The sequence below is a fragment of the Prionailurus viverrinus genome, chromosome A2 (genome assembly GCF_022837055.1).
Source record: "Prionailurus viverrinus isolate Anna chromosome A2, UM_Priviv_1.0, whole genome shotgun sequence".
In the NCBI taxonomy this organism is placed as follows: domain Eukaryota; kingdom Metazoa; phylum Chordata; class Mammalia; order Carnivora; family Felidae; genus Prionailurus; species Prionailurus viverrinus.
This window is the reverse complement of record NC_062562.1, coordinates 42,035,481-42,054,304: the sequence shown is the minus strand read 5'-3', so window position 1 is coordinate 42,054,304 and position 18,824 is coordinate 42,035,481. Positions and strand designations below refer to the sequence as shown.

General features: G+C 39.2%; 1 protein-coding gene across 12 annotated transcripts in view; it reads right to left on the bottom strand.

Annotated features, from left to right (window-relative positions):
- Window positions 1-18,824, bottom strand: part of CHL1 (cell adhesion molecule L1 like) — a 203,325-nt gene that overhangs the window by 25,848 nt on the left and 158,653 nt on the right. For all 12 annotated transcript variants that reach the window (XM_047850468.1, XM_047850466.1, XM_047850473.1 and 9 more), the window contains 5 exons: window positions 13,205-13,345; window positions 12,766-12,877; window positions 10,653-10,819; window positions 7,483-7,648; window positions 4,109-4,233 (listed from right to left, as the gene is read on the bottom strand). In XM_047850468.1, the coding sequence (XP_047706424.1) occupies window positions 4,109-4,233; window positions 7,483-7,648; window positions 10,653-10,819; window positions 12,766-12,877; window positions 13,205-13,345 (711 nt within the window). The remainder of the gene's footprint in view (window positions 1-4,108; window positions 4,234-7,482; window positions 7,649-10,652; window positions 10,820-12,765; window positions 12,878-13,204; window positions 13,346-18,824) is intronic.

Sequence of the window (18,824 nt, the reverse complement as noted above, 5' to 3'; positions counted from 1 at the left end):
CTTGGCCTAGAGTTCTGAAAAAGAGTAGGAAGTCTGTTTTTATTGGAAGAGAAAAATCTGGCACCAATAAATATGTCACAGACTAGAAAATTGAGTAGGTGATGATTTTTTTTTAATTTAAAAATTTTTAATTTTAAAATGTATCTAAATTCCAGTTAGTTAACATACAGTGTAATATTAGGTGTATTACTTAGTGATTCAACACTTCCATACATCACCCAGTGCTCATCACAACAAGTGCACTCCTTAGTCCCCTCACCTTTTCACCTGTCCCCCTGCCCACCCCCCTTCTGGTAACCATCAGTTTGCCCTCTATAGGTAAAAGTCTGTTTCTTGGTTTTTCCTCTCTCTCTTTTTTTCCTCTTTGCTTATTTTTTTGTTTCTTAAATTCCATATACGAGTGAAATCCCGTATTTGTCTTTCTCTGACTGATTTTGCTTAACTTAATACTCTGGCTTCACCTATGTCATTCCAAATGGCAAGATTTCATTCTTTTTTATTGCTGATAATATTCCAGTGTGTGTGTGTGTATGTGTGTGTGTACACACACACACACACACACACACACACACACACACACACACCACATCCTCTTTATCCATTCATCAATCAATGGACACTTGGGCTTTTTCTGTAATCTATTATAGGTAATGCTGCTATAAACACTAGAGTGCATGTATCCCTTTGAATGAGTATTTTTGTATTTGGGGGGTAAATACATAGTAGTGCAATTGCTGGATTGTAGGGTAGTTCTATTTTTAGCCTTTTAAGGACTCTCCATACTATTTTCCGCAATGGCTGCACCAGTTTGCATTCTCACCAATAGTGTAAGAGGGTTCCCCTTTTACCACATCCTCACCAACACCTGTTGTGTCTTGTGTATTAATTTTAGCCTTTCCAACAGGTGTGAGGGGATATCTTATTGTAGTTTTGATTTGCATTTTCTGAGGGTGAGTGATGTTGAGCATCTTTTCATGTGTCTATTGGCCATCTGGATGTCTTCTTTGGGAAAATGTCTATTCAAGTCTTCATCCCATTTTTCATTGGATTATTCATTTTTTGGGGTGTTGAGTTTTATAAGTTCTTTATAGGTTTTGGATACTAAGAGTAGGTGATGACTTTGAGTGTTACAGTCCATGGAAATGTTTATCAAAATAAAGGAAGAGTGAAACAAAACAAAAAACCAAACTTATCCCTAATGGTCTTTACTTCTGAAATTTGATTTCAATTCTCTCTTGTACCCAGGGACATTTGTCTTTTCTCAGTGGAGACAATTAAGTAATATCTCTTAGGACCTTCCCATGGGCTCCTTATTCCCCAAGTGGGAGGCATCATCTATGCCCCTGTGAGTATTTACCAATTTCTGGAAATTTACACTGGCAAAAAAACCATTGTTTTTTTATTCAAAAGAGACTATTTTATTTTAAAAATGCAGTCAGTGACTGTGCAAACTTCAGGGCCTTAAATAAGAAATTATTTCCTCAACAGGTTTCAGATCTGTGAGCTCAGAGAATTTACATTTCTCTTCAACACTTCCTAAGAGCTCACTCATTTTTCAACTTACCTAAAGCAACCAATACAGACTGTAGCATCTGACATTAAAATCTGCTCTTTCCAAGAAGCATATGGAATTAGAATTGATGGAGTGCAGTTGATACTTAAAAGATTGATATAGTTAAAGGACAGTTAGATCAAGGACAGCTACTTCTGATTGCAACAGGTCAAGCATATCTTTTCAAAAATTATTTTCTGGGGAAAAGAAGTTTCTCTAAACTACACAGGGATCTATTTGTTACCATCAGTTAGTGAGATATGCTTCTTTACACCAGGTACTGGCTTCAAATATTAGAAGGTTACCTCCAAGAAGTGGTTAAGAAAGTGCAATCTTGTCATAGAATATTTTTTAAATGAATTTATTTTTATTCTTAGAAAATTGGTTAAAAACTTCATATGTAAGTATTACATGTGATCACAGCAACTCTATTTAAAATTATCAAAATCTAATGGTTTTGGAAGATAGTAGCCTAATCACATGACTCATATATTGAATTTTATAAGGAGCTTTGGACAGCGTGCAGCAAGTGGTATGGTGTCCCAATCCCTTAGCTGGCTCCATTGCTTAAGATACTTAGGGAAAAAGTCCAGGGATTCTGAAACTTTCTCCTACACTTGCAGTGCCTGAGACAAACTCTACTTTACCTGAAGCTCAACTATTTTATCTGATGACTCACTAGTGGATTAACTACTAGAGGGTTGGGCCTTTCTGTGTGCAAACCCCTGAAGTAGCTAAATTCCTATGACCAAACATCTCACCTAAAGGTACAATTCTACTGAACCAAGTCCATACCCTTTACCACTTGGGAACTTGTGTGTATGTGTGTGTGTGTGCACGTGTGTGTGTGTGTGCGTGTGTGTGTGTATGTGTGTGTAGAACCCAGTCTGATGACCCTTTGTTTCACTTAAACATGATGGTCATTTATTTCCCTTGAAATATATATTTGCTTCTCTTGAAGAGATCTAGCATATTTAGTCATTTTTCACATCCTACCTCCAAATACACTGAATTATTTCCTCTCATCCTGGACACTCTATTAGCAATCTACCTGTGGATCCCAGCAACCAGAGAGCTAAAGATACAAATCCTGTTACTAATAATGATTAATCTAGTAATAGTTTATAATACTAATAATGAATAATGATTAATGATTAATCTAGTAATGTAATAAAGGAGTTAGGCAAAATCAAACACTTTAAAGGAATATCAGCAAACTGGAAGAAAGACTAAATGGTTCCCACAGGGGGAAAAAATTATAACAGAAAACTATTTTTAAAAAAGGTTTCTAGGGGCGCCTGGGTGGCGCAGTCGGTTAAGCGTCCGACTTCAGCCAGGTCACGATCTCGCGGTCCGTGAGTTCGAGCCCCGCTTCGGGCTCTGGGCTGATGGCTCAGAGCCTGGAGCCTGTTTCCGATTCTGTGTCTCCCTCTCTCTCTCTGCCCCTCCCCCGTTCATGCTCTGTCTCTCTCTGTCCCAAAAATAAATAAACGTTGAAAAAAAAATTAAAAAAAAAAAAGGTCTCTATCAGTCAGGGTCCCAGCAGAAATGCAATAGTTCACACAATTTGGATAGTGCCAAGAGTTTTTTTTTTAAAAAAAACTCTTTCAAAAGATGTAGGCAGAATATATGGAGTGAGGGGTGGAGGGAGCAGTTAATAGAATTTCATCAGAGAGGATTTTGTGGAGAGAGCCTCCCTGGGAGGAATCAATGACAATGAACACAGTCAGCCAGCAGGGAGGGAATATGGAGAATAAATACACCCACCCTCGTCTATTGCCAGGGCTTCCCATTGGTTGAAACAAATGGAAGTTTGAGGGTAAGTGGTTCGCTGATGTTATCCATATAAGTCAGCTTTCCCTATCAGATAGCTTATGGGGAGTGAGTCTGGCAAGGAAACTGGAAGAGAGATGGTCTAAGAGATGGTTCAAGAGCTAAAGGTGGTCTAAGAAATGCACCAGAATGTTCTAAGAGCTTTAACCATGGGTAACCGGAGGAGTAATTGTGTTGATTAACTAGTGAAGTATATACATTCTTTTCTAATTAGCATTATCATTTAAAAAAATCAAAGGCATTCCTCTGTAGAACTCTTGAAGTTCCTCCACACACTTCCCAGAACCCTGAGAACTTAGCCCCTGTCTTTGGTTTAGGGCATGACCACTGTGCCACCACCATGGGACTCCCAGCCTGATCCGTCCACAAAACCCATCTCCATTCCTCAGCTGTATTTTCTCTGCATGCTAGGAAAGGGTAGCTCAAATGCCCTGACAACTCAAGCGTGCTTCAGTTTTCTTTCTGCTGATAGCATCGCCAACCTCCCACTGCTACTGGAAACATTACCATGCAGGGAAAAGAAATTAAGCATTAATTAATTTCTTTAAAGCCAGAAGAGGAGAAAGCATTTGAAAGTGGAGTTACTATTTAAATGAAAAATTCAAACTAACAGTATATGTACAGGGGCTCAAGTAATTGTTGATTTAATGGTCTAAGAACAATGGAATTTAATTCGTAACAAGAAAGAAATGAACAGACATTTCCCATTAGTAGCGCACTTACCGAGAATGGTTACGTGAGTTACATCAGCAACACTGTCCAGGGCAGTTTGAGCTGAACAAGAGTAAATACCTTGGTCCTCTGAGGTGACATTAGATATGGTCAAATTAGGTCCATCGATAATTATCCTACCAGTAAAAATAAATGAATATATGATGAGGATGAAAACAACAGAAACAGCAGAAATATATATTCAAAAATATATATTCCCTATAAAAATATTCAAGGAAGAGTTAAAAAACACACACACACACACCTTCACATAATGCAAATTTTATTAGAGAGTGCCACAGGTAAAACTGGGGACATGGGGTTACTGAAGCATGCACAACTGTCTACACAGCCATGAAAGGGATCCGTTTGTTTTGTTTTAATTATCAACTCCAACCATCTGTGATGCATGGAGCAGTGACACAACTGTGTTGCCTGGTGTTTCTGAAGACTGTATTATTCATTATAATAGCTAGGATACATCTGAATAATTCTTAAGGTTTGTGAAGGGAATCACCTACATAGGATCAACTGGGGGCTTCTTCCAAAGGGACATTCCTGAATCACCCCCCAGATCTACAGAGTCAGAGTGTCTGACACAGAGACTGACAATCTGTTTTTGACAAGATTGCCTTTCTCCACCCGTCCACTCCCCTAGCACACTGCACATCCAATAGATCAGATAACAATTAAACTATGAAATTTATTTGAACAGTAGAGGGCAGACTAGCACTTCTTTTTGCAAATCATTTGCACCGAGCTTTTTATCATTCGCCCTATTTTGCCAATTTGTAATCCGGTTTACTACATGGAAATTTCCTTACTATAAATTACACTTTTTACCCTATACCTATGTACTGTCAACTTAACTATTTAAGCACTTTTAGAAAAATTAAGTTCCACTAAATATCAATTATATTTAAAGACTTTTGCTATTTAGTTGAGATAAATAATGTGTTTGCAGAGAAGGAGTGAAACTCAAACAAATGACGTTTCTTTTGTATTTTTGAAAGAAAGAGGGCACAAGTGAGCGAGGGGCAGAAAGAGAGAGGGAGAGAGAGAGAAGAGGGGCTCACCAGAAGCAGGGTTTGTGCTCACCCAAAGAGGGGTAATTGACGTTTCTGATGTAAAACTCATTTAACCTCTTTCTAGATAAAAGTCTCAGGCCCCTCGCCTACCGGTAAGGAGAAGGTGTCCCAGCAGAAAGTGAGAGACAGAAGCTTCCTAACGGTTCCCTTGAAATTTAACTGAGACCTGTGATCTCTGCTCCCTGCTACATGTCCATACGTGCTCCTGGCCCCAGCCAACCTCAACAGCAAGAGTTACTCCCAGCCTTCTCCACTCCAGTGATCTCTTCTAAGAAATTCTAGCTGAGGTTACTGTTGCTTACCCATGCCCTAGGGAAAATGGGCAGAATATCTGTGTCACTGGCTTAGTTTGCTAAGACAGCCAGAGGTTCATTTGAGTGTCAGCCTCAGCATCCTGCAGAACCTATTAAACTCGGCCATACAGAGGATGGCTGGAGTTTCTGGGATCAGGGCCTAAATATGCAGGTCACATCACCCTCAAGGCACGAGTCTCTGACTCCCTTCATCACTGAAGCCTGGAGGTTATATGGAAGACACCAGGTAACTAGGCAGCAGTGACAAAAGAGGGAGAATATGGGGAGATCTGAGCAGCTGACAGATTGACTAAGACCCAACCTAAGGGTGAAGATCTCTGTTGCAATATGTAGTCTTTTAGGTCAATAATTAATTTCCTCTTGTTTCAGCGACAACAGTTCCAATACATACGCTCCTTTCCACAAATTCATATATACAGGAAGGATGAGATGGAATAAATTAAGTACCTAGCTGAGACCAATGCCTCTGCATAGCGGTGGTGTAAGCACAAACACACACACACACACCAATAGGGGCCAAGCATGTCAGAGAAATGAGATAAACCAAATGTCTGGAGAAATTAGTACAAATCATGATCACTAAATTGGACTGAGTATTTTCTAAGTGCTTGGAATGTTAACTCATAATAACCCTGTGGAGGTATCTTAGAATGTAAAGTTAAGGCACAGTGAAGTTAGGGAGCCTGTCTAAAGTCATAGACACAATAAGTGAACGAGATGAGATTTAAATCCAGGCTGCTGGACTCCAGAGTGCACGCTCTTACTCACCACACTGCCGCAGTCTCTTCAAAGGAATGCACAAACTATCTTCAGGTTTACTTTTTCAGAATCATGAATAACAACACAAAACTGCAGGGGAGGTTTGACTAAGGATGGTCTATTTTTAACCCCTACTAGTCACAATGCAAAAGGCAGGAGAGCTAACCTCTACATGCTTTTGAAAGATAGCACAGGCATTCAGTAAATGCTGAGTCTTTTCTCTCTTTGATGGACTCTGATATTGCCCGATGCTATTCAATATTGTCTGATGCTATCCAGCATCTATTCACACTTCCTTCTACAGTCTCTCTTCTATATATTTTTTTTCTGTATTCTCTACACAGAGATTAGGAGGCTTAGAAGCATAGCTGTCTGTACATTCTAACTGGAAGGACTGTAGGTATTATTTAGGTTCTGCCAATGAGATAGACTCATCTGAGTTTGGGATGTAAAAGGGTGATGAGGAGTGCCTCCTCTGGGTCCCTGTGAGCAGACAGCGACTCTGGAAGACCCAAGAGCTGGCATTGGTTGATGTCACTGCCAGCACCAGTGGCGTGAGGTGGCTGTAAAGAGCAGCATTTTTCAGACCTCTGGCTTACAGCTGCAGTTCTATGTGACAAAGAACCCAAAAGTTTAGTAAGCAGCTTCCGTTAGGCCCATCTCTCCCAGTCTTCCCAGTGGTTTGGTAAGCATGCACACTCATGCAGTACCTCTGTCTCACACATCTGGAACGGACTCTATTTCATGCACTAACAGCAAGGTACACATTCTGTTAAAAGTCAGTAGCAAAAAGAAGATAACTATGTGAGAGAAAACCCAAACAGTGCACTGTATTATCTTTCAAACGCTGCCCTGATGCCAAGACTTTGGGGCCCCCAGGTGGCTCAGCCAGCTAAGTGTCCAGCTTGGGCTCAGGTCATGATCTCACGTGTGTGAGTTCGAGAGAGCATCAGGCTCTGCGGTCAGCGCAAAGTCTGCTTCGGGTCCTCTGTCTCCCTTTATCTGCCCCTCCCTTTCTCTCTGCCCCTTCCCCACCCTCATGAGCACATGCTCTCTCTCTCAAAAATAAATATTAAAAATAAATACATAAATACTGCCTTGAAGACTGAAATGAATTAATCAGTTTTTATATTTTAATTCAGCGTGAATACTTTTACAACTATTTGTTTTTCAAGTGTTAGGTGTTAATCCCAAATATGATGACACAGCATAAGACTGTACCTACCTGCCATCCTCTGTGGCATTAATTTCAAAGCCTTCTCCATTTTTACTCCAGGACAACTTCAAACTATGTTTTAAATATGGGTCACATTTGCTCTCACAATGTAATTCAAGTGTATGCAATTTGGGGACACGAGGATTCTTAGGAGAAACTTGAAGTTTTGTAGCATCTGTTTTTACCGAACAAAGAGACTCGTTAGAACCATAAATCACAGCTTACTTCGTAATCAAGTGCCTGCAATTTAATCAACCAAAATTGTCAACATAATAGTCATATCTTCATGCAATGTTTTTTTGCACTGTAATTTCTTAACATCATATTTCACTACTATTTTCTTTCCATCAGGCCCAAACATCTGAGAAATTAGAGTGGAAGTACTAATTAATATCTTAGAAATTCCCCATACGACTTCTTGGGCCAAAGAGTAAGAAGAGTGTGACAAAATAAATGTCTCTAGATGCTGAAAAAATGTGATTTCTCCTTCTAGTCCTTTTGGTCATATGATCAAAGCACTGTAAGGGGAAAAAAGGCAATGAGTTGATTTTCTATTAATGTGTTTATTAATAATTCAGAAACCAGAGGTATGGTAAAGCCATACATGGGTGATCTATCAACATAAAGGTGGGAAATGAGAACATAAGCCCTGTGAAGAAGGGGTTGTGTCTGTTTTGTTACAGGAAGTTTCCCCATAGCTCAAAAGGGACCCTGTACACAGTAGGCATTCAACACATATTTGTTGAATTTCTTGTTGAATGAGGTATGGTGAGTGATTTAGAGTATTAGTGGTATTAATAATATGAAGCTCAAAAATGTAGCTACAAAATTAAATATATCAAATAAATTAAATTCAAATCAAATAAATTAAAAAGAATCATATTTGGATGTCTTAACAACATTTGCTCATTATGACTGTTTCAAAACATATGATCCCAGGGGTGCCTGGGTGGTTTAGTTGGTTATATGTCTGACTCTTGATTTTGGCTCAGTTCATGATCTCACCGTGGTGAGATCAAACCCCAGTTGGGCTCAGCACTGGGCGTGGAGCCTGCTTAGGATTCTCCCTCTCCCTCTTCCCCCACTTGTACTATCTCTCTTTCTGTCAAAAAAAAAGAAAAATAAAAATAAAGAAAGAAAGAAAGAAAGAAAGAAAGAAAGAAAGAAAGAGAAACAAAGAAAGAAAGACAATCTACTCAGTTAAAAAATATGTACATATGATTCTTACCCTTAGAGGCCATATTAAAGGTTCTTTACCCTGCTGTGGCATTTGGTGACTTTCTCAGAGGCCAAATCTCATGAGTTGACCCCCAATTCCACAATTACATTTTAACATTTGCTATCTACATGATACTCCATGAGCTGATTAGAAATTGAAAGTGATAAAACAATTTGATTATTTGGTATCCGAGACATGAAACTTGAAGATACTATTTAATTGAATTTAATTATAAGTGAATTATTAAACATCTATTCCTATTTTTAAATTTAAAGTCAGAAATCCACTTAATAATAACAGATACTACTTAATAAGCATTTATTCTATTTACGAGGACTCTGCAATAATGTTCACAGTCACGCAACACTTTATAATTATAATAAGTCTATAAATATAAATATTTTCACTTTATAGGGAACATAAGGCTAAAATGAAATTAAGTAACACCAAAGTTTACTAACTGGTAAGGGCTTTAAGCTGCAATTTGAACCTCAATTTGGCAGAGACCAAAGCTCTTGCTTTCAATCACTATGCTATATAGCCTCTTACTCAATTCAACTCTTGACATTTTTTATATGCAAAATTGTGTTCTTATATTTCATTGACAAAATTGCTATATATTCCTTACATATAGAGTGGATATTTAGAGCAGACAAAAAGTTCATGGCCTTGTCCATCCCTTTGTCAATTAGCAGTTCTGAGGTCCACTTTGCATCAAGTGCTGTGTTGGGCAAGAAGAATGTGAAGGTTCATTTGGATTCGAGGCTTCCCTCTCCTTGACTTTGAATCTGCCTGAGTTGTTAAACTCTGATATAGGCTGGTTTTATAAAGTCTAAAAAAAATCACCTTCACTGACTTCACAAGGGCATTTTGAGAATTGTATATGACACTTAAATATGGGGGAAGACATCACAGTTAAGCAGACATAGTAGGGGTATATTTACATGCTTTAAAAATATAATCCGCAAGGTTGGCGTGTTGGATAACTTAGGGTGCAAAAAGAAACAGATACTGTAAAAGAATATAAGACAGAAGAAAAACAAGGAAGGAAGGGTATGTGTGAGAAGAGAGACAGAGAATTATAAACACATCAGTAAAGACAGACAATTGAACAAATATACCCTGTTCTCTAAGCAGCAGTAGTGATAGGCCATGATGATGATGTACCACAAGAAACAGATCCTCCCTACAATCACTGTAGGATCTTCCTATTATGTTTTCCTGAAAAGAATTTTCTGAGCAATTTTAAAATCAAAATGTCAGTGAAACCCATGACTTTGTTTTGAAGAGAGAATAAACACAAAGCTGTTCATGAGGTTTTGTCAAACCGTTCTGATTCTATCATGCCCCAGTCTTTATGAAGCTGAAGTTTGATGAGTTCATGAAACTTTTAGCTCAAAGTGTTGATTGCCGATGACATTATGTTGAGTTGGTTATTGAAATAAAATAGTTACAGAAATACCCCCAAATAGGGCATTTTAAAATCTTGCTGGTCATCCCCCAAACACTTAGGTCCCTTTTAAAATTATAAAAAGAGGGGCGCCTGGGTGGCTCAGTCGGTTAAGCGGCCGACTTTGGCTCAGGTCACCATCTCACAGTCCGTGAGTTCAAGCCCCACGTTGGGCTCTGTGCTGACAGCTCAGAGCCTGGAGCCCGTTTCACATTCTGTGTCTCCCTCTCTCTGCCCCTCCCCTGTTCATGCTCTGTGTCTCTCTGTCTCAAAAATAAATAAACATTAAAAAATAAAATAAAATAAAATAATAAAAAGAGGTGAACATGTCATCAATATTTCCTATAATTTTAGTGATGGTCTTTCAGATGAAACATAATCTGGGAGTTTCGAAATACAGTCTAAAAATTTTAATACGCACTCAAATTTATATCATATTGTCTCATTTGGGAAAAGGACAAACTGAACCTATGTGAGAATTCATGCAAAGTAAAAACAAGATAAAAGTACTTCTAATATCCAAATTGGCTGTCACAGCAGTTTTTCCTTTAGCATTTTCCACCCAACAAGAGTATGAGCCAGCATCGTCTTCTGTGGTTTTGTTGATCTGCAATGTGCCATTTTCATGGATATGGTACCGTCTACCTTCAAGGGGTTTCGCTTCATCCACCTTCTGCCTATGAATATAGAAAGCATAAATCATTTTAGATGTGACAGTATTATATACTCTTTTTTGAAACTGGTTGCTGATGTCATTTAAGCTTAGCCCTTCTAGGAGCTCAGAAGACCTTATGTTCCATCGGGGTTTATATTTTCCCCCAAATGGGTCCTATCCTAGGTGTATATCATACCTGTCCAAACAGCCAAATAGGCTAGAGGAAATCCTGGACCATGTTCTAGGCTTCTGTTGTATTCCTGATAGCTATGAGGACTGTTTTGCATCTGTCCTCACAGCTTAATAAATATTTTCTGGTTTATTGATGGTGAACTCTTTAGTTAATGATTGCTTCAGGGTACTAAATGGGAAAGCTAGTAATTGAAAGAGATAATGAACCTTCTGAACCTCCTGCCGTCTGGGGGAAACATTGGTCATTCAGAAATATTACAGGCCAGGAAGTAGTTCCTGTCCTGTGGGCATGGATTACATTTACCCTTATCAACCCAGAGCCATTTTCTCCTCCATTCATCCATTTTCTAAGCATTTGCTGCCAAAACTTGATTTATCCAGTGCATTTCAACATAAGACGCTGCTGGAGCAAAACAAACAAACAAACAAACAAAAATCAAAGCATAAACTCTGGCTGCTGTTCACACAGGACTTTCTAGAGCTGAGACTAGGGTAAAGCCAGTGAGGCACGGAAGCAAAATGTAAGCGTGGCCAAAAAAACTCAGCACTCAAGATGAATCACATTTTAATGAACTATTTTTAAAAATAAAAATAATGCAAAAAATCCATTTTTTAAATCTTTTTTTTAAGTTTATTAATTTATTTAGAGAGGGAAGGTGGGGAGAGGGACAGACAGTAGAGGGAAAGAGAGAGAGAACCCCAAGCAAGCTACACACTGATGCGGGGCTTGATCTCACAAACCTCGAAATCGTGACCTGAGCCAAAATCGAAAATCAGACGCTTAAATGACTGAGTCACCCAGGTGCCCCAAAATACCCAATTTTTAAAGAAAGATCTGATCCTGCACTTTAATGACCCTGCCTCCCCATCTACCCTCTAGTCTTGGCCTTGTAGAGCAATGGCAGACTTATTTAAGAACAGTTTATCCAAGCTTTTCTGGTGAAGTAACAAATATGTCAGATTCACACAGGTGTTTGGACTGTCACACCAATCAATACATTGAAATTAAATTCAAAATACACATTGGAAAAGTTTTAAGGGTATGTGTTTGGAATCAAATTCAGGCTTGGATAATTATTTAGAAAATACCCAAAACAACCACAAAAAAGTACAGTCAATTCTGGACAACATGGGTTTGAACTGTGTGGGTCTACTTACACATGGATTTTCTTTCAGTAACTATATTGGACAAATTTTTGGAAATACACAACAGTTACAAAAAACTCACAAACTATGTAGCCTAGAAATATGGAAAAAACAGTTAAGAAAAAGTTGGCTATTATTGTAAGTATACAGTATGTAATACATATAACATACAAAATGTGTGTTAATCAACTGTTTATGTTATGGGTGAGGCTTCCAGTCAACAGTAGGCTTTTAGTAGTTGAGTTTTGGGGGAGACAAAAGTTATATACAGAGTTTCAGTCACATGGGGGATCAACCTGTAACCTCCACAATGGGCAAGGATCAGCTGTAATATATGACTTTTGATGTACCCAAAATGAAAACCAAGTCTATCTATATAAAATTGCCTCAGTAATCACTTCAATTCTTTGCTTTCCTTTGTAAGCAGAAATGGCTCTCCCTAATCTCCCCATGTGAGAAAATCCTACACATCTGGTCAATGATTCCAGGAGAGGTAAGTAATTAAGTTTGCTATCTTATTTCTCAGAGGCATTGGCTACATGGAACAACAGCACGTCAAATGATGGATGAAGACACAATGAATGAAATCTACCACTGACATTCTCTTAAGAAAACCCTGTACCAGCTTACCAGGACACTATGGCCTCGGGTGAAGCAAAGTACTCGCAGTGTAAGAAAGCACTGTACCCAACCACCGTAGCATAGTTTTCTTCATCTTCAGTTTGTATCAGTGGACGAACATCTATTTGAAAATAACATAAATACAGTTGTGAACGTTCATTAAGAAATAGTGTGCACAAATTCAAATTTTCTACATCCTAGTCACATTAATAAAAATGGGAGACAACTGAATAACACAATATAAGGTTTTGAGTTAGAAAAATATCCAAATTCAATACATTTTTGAAAGTTTAATTTTAGTAGGATGGCTAATGCCCACACGCTAGATTAAAGGTACTTTGATGTTTCTCCCCATGTTTTATATGTTGAGAATTCAGTCCACTTGTGTGTATGACCTTGAACATCTTCCTTTAGAAAGTAAACAGTCTGCTCCCAGACTGTTACTTACCTACAACATCAATATTGGCATTGGCAAGGATAGTTCCATGGACATTTGAGGCTTCGCACTGGTACACAGCAGTATGATTCGGTTGTAGGTTGGTAAAACTGATTTCCGTGGGGGAGACAACATCACCAGCAAATGGATTTTCTGCAAGAGATTAAAGAATGTCAGTATGATAAAAAATGTGATATAAAATATTTATACACCAATTATTAAATGTGTCACACAGTATTTATATTTTAAGGCGAGTTTAGGGTGAATAATAGTTCACTGAAGCCAATTTTTAGAATTTCTTACCATCAACCATGTTTTTTTTCCCCTGACCCTTCTCCAATTTCAATCTTCCTTCAAATTAATATTTATTGCTAAAATATTTGTTGATCTCAAGCTCATTGCCTCTCCATATCCATACCCATAAATAAAATTTCAGATTTTCCATTTGTCGTTCAAGTCCCACTATAACTAGACCTTACTCACTCTTGTAAATTTAGGTCCTAATACTGCCCTGCACAAATCACATGAATCAACACAGAGTGATCTCCCCAACCCACCAACATTGGCTCCTCTGTTCCCCCTTTGACACTTTTATTCCTCTATTTGACTTCTCTGACCTTGTGCAATTTTCTGGCATGTACTGTTCATTTCAGTTGTCTTGCTTTGCTATTCAACCACTTTGGCTACACAACTTATATATTTCCTTTTCACAGTAAGACTAAAACCTTCTTGGGATCAGGGGCTAGATTTTCTACTTTTTGGCAATAAATGCTACCTCAATCCTGATCCAGGCATAATTCTGGAAATACCTTTGGGAGTTAAGAACATCTAACATTTCTAGTAGATTTACAAACGGCCAAAGAACTCTGTTGGAAGTGGCACATGCATTGTCTCGTTAACTCTGCTCAGAACCTGCGGGGTCAGCATTAATATGGCCACTGTGGAAGAAGGGACTGGAATCTGGACAAGAGAATGCCACCTCCTACAGCATTTGGCCACATGCCAGATCTCATTGCTCCACTATGACACTACAAACAAGCAGTGTAAAGGAAACATATTACCTAGGAATTTCAAGTGAGGGACACAGATGTTAAAATTTTTTACTTTAAATGACATGACAAGATTACCCATAAACCTAATTTTTTTTTCTTATTGTGTCTCTATTATATAAAATAGTGACTATACTAAGTTTTGGTTTGTAGAAAATGTTGAGTATTGTTTATTGAAATAGAAGACTTTCCTTATACATTTTTTCCTGATAGTCAGAAATGAATATATTTTTACACTTGACTATGACTCCACGTAAGCAGGACTCTGACTGTGCATTATGCACTGTGTTCTCAGTGCCTGAAAAGCAGCTATCACAGAGGAGGCACTCGGGAAATATTTCCTGAAATGACTGAAAGCCATTTATGTTGGGTGGCATTTTATTCCGAGAAGGTCCCTGTGGTAGGCAGAATTGTAGCCCCCAACAGATACCCACATTCTAATCTCTATCAGTAAAAAAATATTTAACCTTACATGGTGAAGCGACTTTGCAGAGGTAATTAAGGTTAAGGACCTTGAGATGGAGGGATTATCCCGGATTATCCAAGTGGGGCCAATGTAATTACAAGGCTCCTTAAAATCAGAGAGCCTTCCCTGGCCATGGCCAGACAAATGGAGATGCCTATCAAAGAGTGGTCAGATATGCAACGACGCTGACTTTGAAAATGGAGAGTAATGTGCCAAGGAATGTGGGCTCTCTCTAGGAGCTGGAAAAGACAAGGAAAGGGATTCTCTCCTAGTTCCTCCAGAAAGGAACACACAATGGCTGACAACTTTATTTCAGCCTAGTGAGGCTTAGTTGGACTTCTAACCTGCGGAATTGTAAACTAATACAAGTATACTATTTTAAGTCACTAAATTAGTGATAATTTGTAGAGCAACAGTAGAAAATCGATACAATCCTGCAGAGTCGTTTCCCTCTTGAGAACAGTCACGAAGAGGAGCTCTCTGAAGTTCTTCAAGGCTGCAAAGGACTGAGTCTCTGAACCGATTCCGCATTCCTATACCTGATGCCCAGCTCTACAACTGTCAGAGCTAAGCCCATCACTCTCTTTAGATTCCTTATACCATCTTCCCATGGGTAAACCCTGAATCAAACACAGCCTTACAAAAAGAAGAAATGAAACCAGAGCCTCAGGTATGAGATGAGTAACAGCTGAGCATGGCTTCGTGCCATCCTCTGGGATAGGTACCAGAAGCTGCAGCGTGCTGCTGCATACAGGCCAAGGCTAGCAGGAGCTCCCAGGATTCAAGAAAGCCAGTTCTCTATCAGTATCAAGCAAAACACACTAGGTGTGCCATAAGTTGTCTTTGGTCAGCTCAGTGAGCGATAATGCCATACACTGGGAGCAACTTCAGCTCTGAGACTTAATCATTTCTGGGTTCCACGTTTAGCTCTAATTTTACTGGGGTTGGGGCACCTGGGTGGCTCAGTTGGTTAAGTGTCTGACTTCGGCTCAGGTCATGAACTTGCTTTTGTGAGTTAGAGCCCCATGTTGGGCTCTGCACTAACTAACAGCTCAGAGCCTGGAGCCTGCTTCGGATTCTGTGCCTCCCTCTCTCTCTCTGCCTCTCCCCCACTCATACTCGCTTGCTCTCTCAAAAACAAATAAAAACATTAAAAATTTTTTAAAAACCTATAAATTTACTGGGGTTGTGTCCTCAATTAAGTAATGTGACCTCCTTGAGCCTCAGTTGCCACATGTGCAAACGAGAGAATTAAAAAAATATATATCTTCTGCAGGGCTTATTAGGAGGCTCACGAATATTGGATGCAAAGCATTTGAAAAAGGTTAAGCCTGTTATCAATAAAAGTAATCACTTTTTTAATGATTATTTATTTATTTTGAGAGAGACAGCAGGAGTGGGGATGGGACAGAAAGAGAGGGGAATCCAGAGAGAATCCCAAGCAGGCTCCAGGCTGCCAGCACAGAGCCTGACACAGGGCTTGAACTCAGGAAACTGTGATATCATGACCTGAGCCAAACCAAGAGTCTGACACATAACCAACTGAGCCACTCAGGCACTCCAAGAGTAATCATTTTTGTGTAATTTTGAAATACTACATATAAAGGATATGGAATTGCTAGAATTATAAGCTCAGAGAGACTTCAGATCATTCAGTTATCCCACTGTTACCAAGCATCCCAACCAATGAATGGCTATAACCCATTTGCAGGGGAGCAAGGAGAGCTATGGTCGACAGCTGTGGAAGGAACGCTGAGCTTGAACTCCAAGGATGTGGCTTTGTTTTCTATCCCTGCCATTATTCAGCTGTGCTGTCTTGTCTAAGTTTATTTTCAGCCTTGATCTCCTCATCCGTGAACAAACCTATTGACTCTTCTTTGGGAATACATCCAGAACCTAACCATTACCACTATCAACCTAGCCCTAGGTTCCAGTGTGTTCCAGGCAGCTTCTAGCTGGAGTAGTCGTACAGCTGATTTTCAATTCAGAGACAGAAAAGCCCTTTGTTAATAGATTAGATCATGTCATTCTTCTGCTCAAAATCCTCAAAGTGCTGCCCATATTATTTACACTAGAATTCCAAGTCCCCAGGTGAGCTTTCCCCTTTATGTATGACGTGGCCTCTGCATCTGCCGATTGATCTTGCATCTGAACACTGCCCACTCGCTCAGCTCCAGCCACATTGGACTCCTGGCTTCCCATCAACACTCCAAACATACCTGAGGGTCTTTGCCCTCACCGACCTCTCGACACTGGAAGCTTTCCCACACATGGATGCCCCCTAAATTCTTTCAGTTCTTCTTTTTTCAGGTAAATTACCACGGAGGCTTCCTAGTATTATCTTAAAATAAAAGAGCCACTCTCGGTCCTGAACTTGTATTACACCCATCCCTTAGTCAGCTATTTTTTATTTATCACACCACAACACAGATTTATGTGCTTATGTGTCTATTGATTGACTCTCCCCGCTAGAATGTCAGGTCCACAGGAATAGGGACTGTTCATTTTATTCACTGCTACCGTCCCAGCAATAAGGCTGGTCAGTTCTGGCACAAAGAAGGAGTTCAATAAAAATTACTGAATGAACGAATTGATCTGTTAAATATGAATAATCGTACCTCAATTAAAAATGTTCATTTGGGGATTCAAAGCAATATATGAATGTCCTTCATAAACAGCCGAGTGCCATTCAGATATATAATTTTATGATTTTATGTTCCAGAGAATCTGCATTCCTTATTTTAGCATCCTTAACATTCTTTATAAACAACAATTGATCTCATTTCCCTCTGATCTTTCATTTGTTAGACTGCTCTCTAAAGAGATGAGGGAAAAAAAATCTCAAATTTGAGGATTTCAATAAAGAGGCTAAGGTTTCCTGAGTGTGTGGTATGTAACAACAATAAAAGTAAATAATACTTTAGGAATGTCCCTGTCATGAGCATTTTCTGCATGGTCTTTCCTTTAATCCACATAACAATCCATGAGTTGGTACAATTTTCGTGCCCATTTTACTGATGAGGAAGCAGATTTTAAGAGTGTCAGTCATAGGCCCAATCACACAACTAGTAAATGGTAGAGCCTAGATGCAAACACAGGCATTCTGGCCCCAGAGTTTATAAACTATCATAATGTTGCACAGATAAACGACTATCCTAGGTGGTTGACCACAATGACCTCTTTCCATCACAACCAACTATCATGGTTGTGATAGCTCTGTTGTGCTGTGAAAAAACAACAACAACAACCACAAAACTAAACCTTTGGGACGTTCAGTAAACAACTCAAGATCATATACCTGGGAAGGTGCACAGCCTAGATGGGACCCCAGGTCTCTGAACCACCAGATGTCTACACTTGGTTTGAACGGTCCAGGACAAAAGAAACTTATGAAAGCCATATATATATGTCTCAATAATAGAAATGCTAAAGATTAAACTAGTCAGTTGACAAATAAGATTTGTTCTGTCCTATTTTGACAAAGACATTCAAAAAGATAAGAGCTCTAGGTTCAAACTGAGGATTTTTGGACTTCTCAGAGTTATTTGCTGGAACATGATAGAGTAGGGAGAATCAGGCTTCAGCCCTTGTGCATCCCTGCCTTTCCATGCCCAGCCCATTTGGGATGGCTGAGAGCTGACTAGACAGGGATTTTTCTGATCTTGGGTACAAATGGAGCTCAGTCAAGAACATGCAGGGAGCCAGGGGTAGGGGGCATGTTTACAGTTCTCTTTGGCCTGTGAAATTCTCAAATAATGACAGCAGGCATGACCAAAGGATGGCCAGACCAGGTCCTTGTGAAGAGCAGAACCCAAAGCCGGGGTCACTGTTGCTTGGGTCTAAGGGCAATTCTGACTTTCAACTCATGTTCTCAACCACTAGGTCACTGCACCAATTTCTTCTCAGGGAAAAGCAAAGGAATGGGCTTTTCTCCTTTTTCTCAATCAGCTGCTTTATCTTTTTAACCTAATTTTTATATAGAGTTAATATAATGACCCAACAAGTACAAATGTTATTTATCCCTTCTCCATAAATCTAAGCATAAATCAAAGTGCTGGGAAAGATTCAACTTTGAACTTCCTGGCTGGATCTGTCTAGATGGTCCAGCCACTTCCCA